The sequence below is a fragment of the Plecotus auritus genome (assembly GCF_963455305.1).
Source record: "Plecotus auritus genome assembly, chromosome: 6".
In the NCBI taxonomy this organism is placed as follows: domain Eukaryota; kingdom Metazoa; phylum Chordata; class Mammalia; order Chiroptera; family Vespertilionidae; genus Plecotus; species Plecotus auritus.
Genome location: NC_137773.1, coordinates 4,510,881 through 4,522,325, shown reverse-complemented (window position 1 = coordinate 4,522,325; position 11,445 = coordinate 4,510,881). Strand labels below are relative to the sequence as shown.

Genomic DNA, 11,445 nt, shown 5'->3' with positions numbered 1-11,445 from the left:
TGGCTTCGTTTGTCCAGTCGGGACTGTTGGGGAGAGGGCAGCCCCTGACCCGCTCTGGGGCTCTCGGTGGCCTCTCCTCTGCCAGGGGACTTAGGTAATAGCGGGCGCCCATGGGCACTCACTAAGAGCCAAATACTCCTCTAAGCGCCCTGCCCTGTTATTCCCTTTCCTAGGGAGGCTGGCCCGGGTTCAGTGCCGACCCGACCCCTAAAGTTGCAAAGGTAGCCCAGCTTTGGCGCATAGTAGGCGCTTCCTACATGTTTTTGCAGTATTAGCTGCAGACTTTAAACGCGTTCCTGCGGTGTGGGGAGGGGTGTGATAGAGACCCGGGGTGCCTTTTCAAAAGAGGGGTCAAAAGAGAGAAGAAATGGGACTCGGAGAACTTCCTCTTTAAATAATCGGCCTTAATTACGCCTTGGACTTTTTAGTTTTGGCGTGATTATAACCCTTGAGGGATCGCCTAATAACAACTCTGCTGACTGCTCCTGTAATTAACTCCTAATTTATTTCAAACAGGGGGGAGGGTAGAAAGGACCAGCCTCTGCCGCAAGAGCCAATGGGAGGCGAGCGTTCGTGACGTCAACGCCAGGGCCGGCGCGGATTGGCGGGACCGAGTCTCCCACTTCCCCTTGGAGCAAAGGCTCGGCTCCCGGCGCGCCCCTCCCGTCTCCCCCCCAAAAAGTTTGAGTCGCCGCTGCCGGGCTGCCAGCCGAGTCGCACGCCGGGACCTACGTGGGGCAGAGAAGTCATGGCTTCTCCGTCCAAAGGCAAGGACCTGTTTTCGTCGGATGAGGAGGGCCCGGCGCTAGTGGCCGGGCCGGGCCCGGGGCCTGGGGGCGCCGAGGGGGCCGCGGAGGAGCGCCGCGTCAAGGTCTCCAGCCTGCCCTTCAGCGTGGAGGCGCTCATGTCGGACAAGAAGCCGCCCAAGGAGACGTCCCCGCGGCCAGCCGAAAGCGCCTCCGCCGCGGCCACCCTGCGGCCGCTGCTGCTGCCGGGACACGGCGCCCGGGAAGCGCACAGCCCCGGGTCGCTGGTCAAGCCCTTCGAGACCGCCTCGGTCAAGTCGGAAAACTCCGAAGATGGAGCGGCGTGGATGCAGGAGCCCGGCAGATACTCGCCGCCGCCGAGTGAGTGCGCGCCCGGGCGGGGACGCAGGGTACTGGAGGGAGCCGGGGGCGGGTTTCCAGGCCGGGGGTTCGGAGATCCCTCTGCACCGTGCGCCCCGGAAAGCAGGCACAGCTGGTTTGGGCCCCTGGTTAGCCCCAGAGTTCCGCGCGCCGGCTGCATCCTGGACACCCCGTGGGCGCTGGCGGAGCGCGTGATCCCGGTCCCCTCGCTGTGCAGCGTGTCGCTCGCAATTGCGGACTCGCTGGTCCGTGGAGGGCGAACCCTCGCTGGGTTTGCGGGTCGCTTCCCTTGGGTTTCTCTAGCCCCCGGCCCTGCGCTTCGGCCACTTCGCTTATTTTTGTTTCGCTGCCCACCAGGGTCTGGGGAGTGAAGGGGGTGTGAAGTTCACAGCCCCGCGAGGCGTGCCCTCCTTTTGACGACGAGCTGGCTGAATCTAGCCCGATATTGGGTGGAAATCCTGATCTCCCCTGGGTCCCGCGGACGTCGAAGCAGGACCGCGCGAAGGGAAGGCGGCAGAGGCTGGCGCGGGGAGGAGATGTCCCCGCAGCCGGCACCTCGCCCACGAAGTCCTGAGCTTCGCTGGGAGCGGGCCGGGGCTGAAGCGCGGGGTGCCCCGCTTGGCTCAGTGATAATTAAAGGCTTCCCTGGGCGCCCAGCTCAGCAGACCCCAGTCATCGCTGGAGCCCCGAGGTGCAGCCCCGAGGCGGGATCTGGGGTTGCCCCCCCTTTCTCAGACACCCAGACTTTAAGAAGACTGACTTGACTGGCAGTGGCCGAATTGAGCCAGAGCCCTGGTGTCCTAGCCAGGCTGCTCTGGGGTGCCCTGGCCCCAGACCTTTGATCCTTCTCCCCAGAGGGACCCAGCAGAGGTCCTCACACATGCGCCCCGCTTGCTGCAATGAGGCAGGCGGGTGGGGAGTCGGCCCAGGAGAGGGGTGGCTCCTTCAGCTTCAGCATCCGTGTTGGGGCCCTGGGGCCTTCTGCAGGTTGCAAGTCATTCCCCACAACTTTTACGTCTCTCCGGGCCTTGAAGAGTTCTCTACCCGCTGTACCTCTGGGGAAAGGTGGGCAAGAGGGGGCTTGCGGAGGGACTTTTTATGCAAAGTTAGGAGAGGCATCTCTCTCCACTTCCATCCGTCAGCCCTCCAGGCTGGAGATGCACAGTATTTTGTGAACAAAACTAGGCCAGCTACCCCGGCGTCGGAGGCTGTCCCCTCTGGCGTCTCTCTCCACCCTGATAGAAACTCCCAAAGATTCAAAGGGTGTGGAGATTAAGGGCTCAAAGAATTTAAATACAAGTTTGCTCAGTGCTTTATAGCACTTTTAAGCATGTTATCTTATCTGATCTGTGTGGCCGCAGCAGGCCTCCTGGGAGCAGAGGAGGACTGTTCAGCAGAGTTCAGCGGCTTCAACACACCCATCTTGGGCTTCACCGAGAGGAACGGGCGCCATGGAATGACAGGGCTCTGCTGGACGTTCTAAAATGCCTTACTCTGAACCTCACTGCCTGGCCGGTATTGCTTACCCATTTTATTGATGGGGAAATAGAGGCCCAGAAACTTTAAGGGACTTAATACGTTTGACAAACATTGAGAGCCCCACAGGTTCCTAGGCCTGGGCCGATGCCCCGCGGCACACGGAGCTTTCGGGCCTTCCAGGGAGCCGTGTCCAGAGGTCAGAAGTCCCACTTCCTTAGGCCTCCAGGTTCTGGGACGGCCATTCCCCGCTGAACTCTGTAAACAGCCCCACCACAAAGCGCAGCCAGCTTCCCTGCTGAGTAAGGCCGCCTTGGGCCCTGGAGCTGACCTTCCCATCAGAAAAGCTGGAGATTCCGAGAAAGGACTTCATTTTAAAACAAAAAGTGGGTTATTGGTGCTTGGGGCCTGCAGAGGCCCAAGGAGTGCGGGGGGGGGGGGGGGGGGGGGTGGGAGTCTGGTCCCGGGAGCTCCTGGGGAGGGAGCCTGGGGCGGCCCGCCTGGGCCTGGTTTTGTTATTCAGAGGAAGTAGGATAAATGCTGTTTTGCTTTGTATAATCGCATCCTTCCTCCGCCTGGTTTAAAATGGGGGGTGGCGGGGGCGGAGTGGTGGGCCGAGAGGAAGCCTCCCAACGTTTCAGCTTTGATGCACGTGTGCGATCCCCGGCTCCCGGATTTCATAATTCACACGCAGCCCCCAGGAGGGACCGTGCCGGCCACGGGCGTTGCTTTCCCACTTAGCACAGGATCCCACATAGACGCCGGAGCTGGGGACCTGAGCCCCACCACCAGGTCCTCCGGAGCCCGGCCATCCGCCAGGCTGAGGACGCCCCAGGTCCTGGAGGTGCAGATGGTGTGGTTAAGTTTATTTGTAAATTAAGGAGTGGGTGCCCTGGTTTACTTAGGGATTAGCATATGCAGAAGGTTCGCTTCTTCGGTCCTCCTCGCCCACCCCTCCCAGAATGCTGGCTTTCCGGTTGATTGCCAACCCACTACCACTTTTCAGTCCCTTAACGTGATGGTTCGTCCCATCTCCCAGGACAGGCCCACTGCTTGCTGGAAGCGGCGGCTGGGCTGGGACTTGTGCGGTGTCACCCTCCCGTCTGAAGTGTAAACTCTTGGGCCACCAAAGTAACAAAACGAGAAATGCGACATTCTCCCCTCGAGTCCTTTGGAGTTACTAGAACTGCGGCTCCACTTGGAAAATTAGCATAGCTCGTAAAAGCCAAATGCAGCGACTTAATTGTTTAGCAACCTGCCCCCCAGCGCCTCCCGCCTCCCCTCCCCTTGAGGAAAGAAGCCCTAAGTGAGCTGATGCCCTGGGCCTGCCAGGTGCCCGGTCCTGTGGCTTCTGTCCCCGAGTCCAGTGAAACACGGGAGTCTGATGCTGCTGGCGTACCTTTATTTGGCTTGTGGCTGCCTCGCTCTGAACCCTGGCGACACAGGAAGCATTGGCACGTTGGCCCCACACCATAGAATAATGGGCCGGGATGACTAAATGCCATCACATCCCCTGACATTGACGTTTATGGGCGAGCTAATTTTTCTCTCCTTCTGGGTAAAGTTTATATTCCAGAAGCACCCGGCCAAAAGGCTTAGCCCACATCTGTGAAGTGATGTTCACGTTTTATCATCTGTAGACGGGATGGAATGACAGCTGCTGCGGTTTACTGCGGGGGGCCGCCCCCCCCCCTCGCAAGATGTTAGTAATTCACCACAGACCCCGTCTGCAGGGTTACCCTTCGCCCGTGTGCGAAGGCAGCCCAACGTGTCCTGGTGCAGAGAGGGAGCCGGCCTGCTTTTATAAGACCCTTTTCATTTTCTTTCTCAGGTGTGATATGTCAGCCTCCACGGGAAGTGAGGATTATTCTGAATCCATCCCCCCCCCCCATATTATTGATTTTTGGTTTTAGAGCAAGAGAAGAAGAGGGAGGGGGAGAGAGAGAAACATCAATGTGTTGTTCCACTTATGTATGCATTCGTTGGTTGATTCTTGTATGTGCCCTGACCAGGGATCCAACCCAAACCTTGGCTTTTCGGGAAGATGCTCTTGAAATCAACTGAGTTACCCGCCTCCCCCCCCCCACGCCCCTATTTTAAAGAGGAGAAATTATGCTCAGAAGAGATGGGGTGTTCTTAGGAACCACTTGACTCCCTTGACTTAGGAGGAGTCTGTTCTTAGGAGTTCTATTTCCATCCCTCTAAGGCTGTTTGTTTCCCATAAAGTTCTGTTACACCATTAAATTCCCAAACGTTTTATTAAAAGCCTCAATTTTTTTAAATGAAGTAATTTATCTATTTAAATATGGTCCTCCATCCTACTCCCCCCCCCCCAAAAAAAGAAGAAACCACCCACACCTGGTTATGACAAAGTTATCTCTGAAAGATGAAGAGGGGGGCCCTGGCGCGGGACACACGTGGGAGAGCGCCGCTGGCCATGCTAACCCGCTCCCTCTCTGTCCCCCAGGACACCTGAGCCCCACCACCTGCACCCTGCGCAAGCACAAGACCAACCGGAAGCCGCGCACGCCCTTCACCACGTCCCAGCTCCTGGCGCTGGAGCGCAAGTTCAGGCAGAAGCAGTACCTCTCCATCGCCGAGCGCGCCGAGTTCTCCAGCTCGCTGAACCTCACAGAGACCCAGGTCAAAATCTGGTTCCAGAACCGGAGGGCCAAGGCGAAAAGACTGCAGGAGGCCGAACTGGAAAAGCTGAAAATGGCTGCGAAGCCCATGCTGCCCTCCGGCTTCAGCCTCCCTTTCCCCATCAACTCGCCCCTGCAAGCAGCATCCCTTTACGGAGCGTCCTACCCTTTCCATAGACCTGTGCTCCCCATCCCACCCGTGGGACTCTACGCGACTCCTGTGGGATATGGCATGTACCATCTCTCCTAAGGAAGACTGCTCCACGGACTCCGGACGAGGCTTGTTCGATGGGTCCCCCGCCCTCGCCAGGAAGCAGCGCGCCAGCACCCCGCTCTGCAAACCTCACACACATCACCCCGAGCAGCCGGGCTGGCAGGCCGCAGCCCAGTTCGTCCTGGAGGCTGGAGGCTCCGAGCTCCGTTTTCTTGGCGTCATTTCCCAGACACCCCTCTCCTCTCACAAAGATGGGCTCTGATGGTTTTATATATAAATATATATAATAAAACAGAACACATTTTTATACAGCAGACGTCAAAATTCAAGTTATTTTGAAAGGCGAAATTTATATATATACTTTTTTATATATATCACCCTAAAAGACTGCTGAAGTTCCTTTGTGTGGGTTGTTTTTTTCTTCTAGGGGGAGACAAATTAAAATTGCTGAAATTGAGTGATTTTGCGGGGATGATTGGCTTTTGCTTAAGGAAAACATATTAGAATTAGACGCAAAGTACATAGACCATAGATAGGGACTGAGATTCCTCCGAATGACAGGCACAGGCCACGGGTACAGTCTTCCATGCATTAGACTAATTAGAGGCGACCATATCCGGCCCTTCCCACCCCCCTGCACATTGTACATTGTTACCCAGTTAAAGTTTTACTTTTTTTTTTTGTAAGATCAATAAAAGGGGGCTGAGAAGACTGAGCCAGCCTCGGGGTAAGGTGGGAAATGGAAGTACTTCCTAATTCCTCTCCAGGCTGTTGCTTAACTCCATTTCAGATCATTGTCGGAGGAATTGATGGTTTCTGTGAAATGCTAGGTACGTCAGTCCTCACACATTGCAAAAGGGATGGGGCGGGGGAGGGGTATAGTTAATTCTCTGCTTAAATAAATGTCTTGTAACCATTACCTATATGCTACGTATTCTTGGACAATGAGTAGATCCAGAAAGAAAGAAAAACCATGCTTTCTCTGTGTGTGTGCCTAATATGTTTATGTGCTAAACGTATTAGGAAAATTTATATACTTTTTTAACATGTCGGGGGCAGAGGGTGAAGCCGTGTTTTGACTTGCTAAGAACCCGGGTGTCTCACATCCCATTTAGCTCCCTTCCCCATCCATCTTCCCATCCATCTCCCCTCCCCACCTTCCCCCCCCCCACCAGTATACTTCATCCCTTTGAAAGGGTGTCTTGTATAATTTTATATATTTTATTGAAGAGTTATTTCTTATCTCTTATTCCGAATTAAATTAAACATTTGTTTTATTGCAGTAAAGTTTGTCCCAATTTAATTCTTTCAAGAGGCAATTTCTCTCTGTTCTTCGTTGAGCTTTGCTCAAAAAATGCCACCCAAATTGGGGAGTGGGGGAGGCTGCTGATTTTTATTATTTTAATGCGAATCAATCAAGTGTTTTGGCCAGATTCAGCGGGGGGTGGGGGGCGGTCCATTGAAAATAGCAAAATACTTGGAAATACTTCCCCTGCAGCTTGGGTTCCTCTTGGAAAAGAAGTGGAGTTTTTGAAACTCCAGTGAAAGATGAGCTTAGGAGAAAGAAGCGGGGCCGAGGGGCGGCCAGCATCTGAGCGCTCCAGATGGTCAAGTGGAAATCTTGAACTTGAAATTTACCATCTATCAAAACAACAACAAATTTACGCTGAGGGAAGAACCCATGGCTCCTGGCAAATGGGGGGGGGGGTGACTGGGAGCTCTCTCTGGAGGGTGTCTCAGAGGCCCCTTCCCCACTGCAGCCTCTTCCCAGAGGGGCCCGGACTAACCCTCTTCCCCGAGGTTTGAGTCCCCTTTGCTTTGCAGCCTCCGCTGGATACAGACAGGGGGTCAGGCCTGGGCTGAGGCATCCCTACTGAACTAGTGGCTAATGGGCAGGGGGGCTGAGAGCACCCTCAAGGCCACTTTGTGATGCTCAAGTGAGTGAGGAGAGGCTGCTGGTGCCCCCCGCGCCCCCCCCCCCCAATCTGACGAGAAGCTCCTGCGGCCCTGGACACGGTCCAAGGGACCCCGAAGGTGGGAGGCCGGCACCTGGCGCTACTGGGACCAGCGCTTTGGCCCACATTTTCCTGCGGATGGCCCCGAGCCTCAGGCCTCACAGCCCCGCACAAAGTGCCCAAACCCGGCCCCCGCTCCTGCTCCGTTCCTGGCGGAGCCCAGGGCAGTGCCCAACCTTCCCAACTGTGCGGCCTCGCCCCCTCCCCAGCCCCAACTCCCAGCCCCAGCCCTCGTCCGCCTTCCCGTTTAAGGGACGCCCTTGCCAAAGCCCAAAGCCCTTCGGTGCCGCCATCAGCCGCCTCCTTGGGCCCCCAGTTAGCCCGTCTCCCAAGCTTCCCTTCCCGGCACGGGGACCCCACAGCCTCCGGGATGGGAGTCCGGAGACAGGGCTGCCCGGGAGGAGGGGTCCTTAACCCCAGTGCCTCCGGGCGGGCCTGAGGGGTGGACGGGAGACCGCCTGGGCGACTGCGTATTACAACAGAAGTCCCAAGTCCCAAAGGCAAGCCGGCCTGGGCGGGGAAAGGAACTGCTCAGACTCAGACACGTGCACCCGGCACCGCGGGGTAGAGGGGTTCGCTGAGCTGAGGGCTGAGCCAGGTTGTGGGGGACCCCGCCTGGCTCTGGAGTCCTCTGAGCCTCCCAGGGAGCTGGTTCAGCCGTCCTAGGGTCCCCGCTCAGGGATGGCCCGTTATGCCTTCAGAGACCAGACCAGCAACCTTCGGGCAGAGGCCCCTGACTCCCCAGGCCCCCAGCCCGGCCCTGGACCTGCTCGCATGGGTGCCGGAGGCCTGCACACAGACCCTCACCCTCCCGTTCTTCACCGCTTTCATCCAAAGCTTCCCGGAAAGACAGCTCTGCTTTCGGAAAAGGGGAAGAAAGGAGGGGAAACCATGTTCTGAGCTCCTAAGTGTGGAACCAGCGTTCTCTCGTCCACCGCATTTAGTTACTGCACACCCGCGGGCGGTGTGACCCCGGCCGGGTCCCCGCCCAGGAGCCCGAGGCCGAGCCGTGGCTCCCTGAGCACAGGGCCAGCGCGGGGTGGGCTGCGGGGTGCCAAGGCGGCCACGCAGGAGCCTCAGACCTGATGCAGGGCCTGCACCGCCGTCCCCATCCCACAGCCCCGAGGGCCCAGGTCTGGGCCTCCCTCTGCATCCCATTCCCCTCCCCAGCTGCCGGGGGTTCCCACCCAGGACCCCACTTCCCTCTCTGCTGGGACCCGGGCTCAGCCCTAGGAGGGGGTGCGGGCAGGGCCTGCAGGTAGGCGAGAAGGCCTGGCTGGGAGAGGCTCAGGCACAGCGCAAACCGTCTGCCTGGCCCGCCTGGCGCGCCTGAAAAGAGGGCCCTGCCTTTGAGGGGACCTGGCCTGCCCGAATGAAACTCCCACGGCCATTCTTTGCCATAAAAGCCGCTCATTTGCCACGGGTTGGAGAGGCCATTCCCCACCCCCACTCCCTCTCCACTGCTGGGTTTGGAATAAACATAAACCTCCTGTATAAAAGAACCCATGTCTCTCTCTCTCTCTCTCTCTCTCTCTCTCACACACACACACACACACACACACACACACACACACGCCACCCTCTGAAATCACAGGGCCCCCGGTAGTGAAGCTGATTATGCCCGTTTCCCCTTCAACGTTCAGTAAAACAATTTTTCCCACTTGGCGATGCTGCGGGCATCTTGATGAAGCTGGTCGGAGGGCTGGGAGGAGAAGTCGGCTGTCAAGTCCTGGACCCCTCTCCCCGTCTCCCCCCCCCCCCTCAGCCCCTCTCCCCCCCCCCCCTCCCTGCTAGGAACTAAATAAAAAGCAGGAACATTACTTTCCAAAATAGCCCCGCTTCAAAGCAGAACCAGGGCACGGGCTGCGGGGATCCTGAACCCGGCCCCGATAAGGCCCCTAATAATCAAATCCAAACTCCATCCACCTCCTCCGCCTCCCGCCACCCTCCTCCGGACCCTCTGCATTTGTTGATGAAAACACTTTGATGTCCCAAACAATTATTATTATAATTTTAAACAACCTGGTATTTTCCATTACTAACGGCTCGGGCTTTGAAGTTACACCTCATAATTTCCTAAATTAAATAAATCATTTTAAGTTTGCACTGGGAGGCTTTTAATAGCAGAGAAAGGAATATCATTATCTTATTGAGACCCAATTGCGGCGGCTCCAGCCTGGCTGTAGCTGGGGGCAAAGTAGGCTCCCTCCAACAGACACACTTTATTAACCTCCCATAACTCTTGAAAGAACATTTTTATATTTTCTTTGATTTCCCCCCTCCCTCTCTTGTTTTAAAGCTGTCCCAACCTTTAATTAGTGCCTAATATGAAAAGCATTATTTTTTTAATGCTATGTAATTTACCAGCGGCAACAGGCCAACCGAACAATTGTTTCTTAGACTCGGTTTTTCACACAGGGCAAAGAATGCCGCTCCAAACCCCACTTTTCACGGGTGGTTGCACTAATTAATACAGTGTCTGGGGCTCCTGGGGGTTTAATATTGAAGCCTACGGGGCGGAAGGGGTTTAGAAGTCCGGCTCCTGCCGACGTCGCCCTCGGATTTCTTTCTTTCACGCTGTTTGACCCTGTCTGTGGAGTCAGCGCAGACAGAAACTGTTCCCTGGCCCCGCACGCCCGGAACCCCCAATGCCTCCAACTTGGGATTTAAGGCTTGCGGCGGGGCAAGGCTTGGGGTGCAGGGAGCCCCCTGCTCACTCTGGGTTTGGGGGAGGGATGCCCCTCTGGTAGCCTGGAGAGGAAGAAGCCGGCTGGGCCGGGCGGGGCTGGAGTCAGGCCGTTGAGGGCAAATGCCAGCTCTCCCGGGGGCACCAGGCTCTGGGTACGGAATTGCCCGGGACGGGCAGGGACGGGCAGGGGGACTGGGAAAGGGACCCCGGGGACCCAGGCCAGCTTCCCTCTCCAGTTTCCACATTCTTGTCTCTCACTTCCCATGCTCATCTCCAGTCCCACCCCCCTGGCCCCGTTCTCATCCTTTTCTTCTTTCCCCTCCTTTCATTCTTCGCCACGTCTGTCCCATTTTATATGTTTTTACACTTTTCCTCTTCCACCTTCTTACTGTCCGGAGACCATTCCTTTCCAAGCCCGTATTCCTCGTTTCTTTTACCCTCTTTTCTTCTCTTGTTTTCCTGTCACTTTGCTCTTCCTTCGCGTCTCTTAATCTTGTTCGGTTTTCTATGTATTCTGGTTCCCACTGTCACCTCCTCCCCCACCGCCCCCCCACCCCGACTCCGTCTCTGTTTCCATTCTTTCTTCCCCGGTTCCAGCGATTTCGTGCGGATTCCGGAGCCCAGCCCCGCTCGCTCCTCCCGGCGACTGCGCCCTGGCGCGGGGGGCTCCTGGCCACCACGTCCCTTGGGCGCCTGCCCTCCCCGCTGCACCTGGCGTGCCAGCCCGGGGACCCCTGAGCAGGAAGAGGGCAGGTCCCTGGGTTTCTCCCTGGAGCCGTGGGCGTCGCGGCGAGAAGGGCAACGCCAGGCCGGGAAGGGCCGAGTCCCCGCGCGCGCCCCCCGGCCCCGCCCGCCGCCGGCAGCCCGTTTGATGTCGCGGGCCCGGCAGGAATGCGGCCGGGTTATCAATCACGCAGCTGGATCTCGAAGGTCTCGGCCTAATCACATTTAATTGCTCGTGGAGGCCCACTCTCGCCCCGGGCCGGCCGCCGCGCTCAATTACTCCCCAAATACCAGCCGTCAATAAGCGCGCGCTGACACCGCGGCCCGCGCGCCGCCCGGCTCTCCGCCGCCCCGGCGCCCCGGCCCCCCGCCCCACCCCCCGTCGTTAAACTCACACCTCGTCCCCGAGGAGCAAGCCAGGCAGATAATAACAGTCCCCTTTTATTGGGCGCTTCCCGAGGCCAGACTCTGCTCAGCCATTTACACCTCGCAGCGCCTTGGAGCCTCCGCACCGGCCGGAGACGGGCCGGCTCCGTCTGCGCTAAGGGAACCGAGCGAG

General features: G+C 57.5%; 1 protein-coding gene across 1 annotated transcript; it reads left to right on the top strand.

The window, feature by feature from the left end:
• Positions 1-748: 748 nt before the first annotated feature.
• On the top strand, positions 749-5,540 carry MSX2 (msh homeobox 2; the record flags this gene model as incomplete). The annotated part of the gene is made up of 2 exons (XM_080673990.1): positions 749-1,127; positions 5,071-5,540. 2 exons carry the CDS (start codon positions 749-751, stop codon positions 5,493-5,495), a joined length of 804 nt encoding a protein of 267 aa, XP_080530116.1. The 3' UTR covers positions 5,496-5,540.
• Between the last annotated feature and the right edge of the window lie 5,905 nt (positions 5,541-11,445).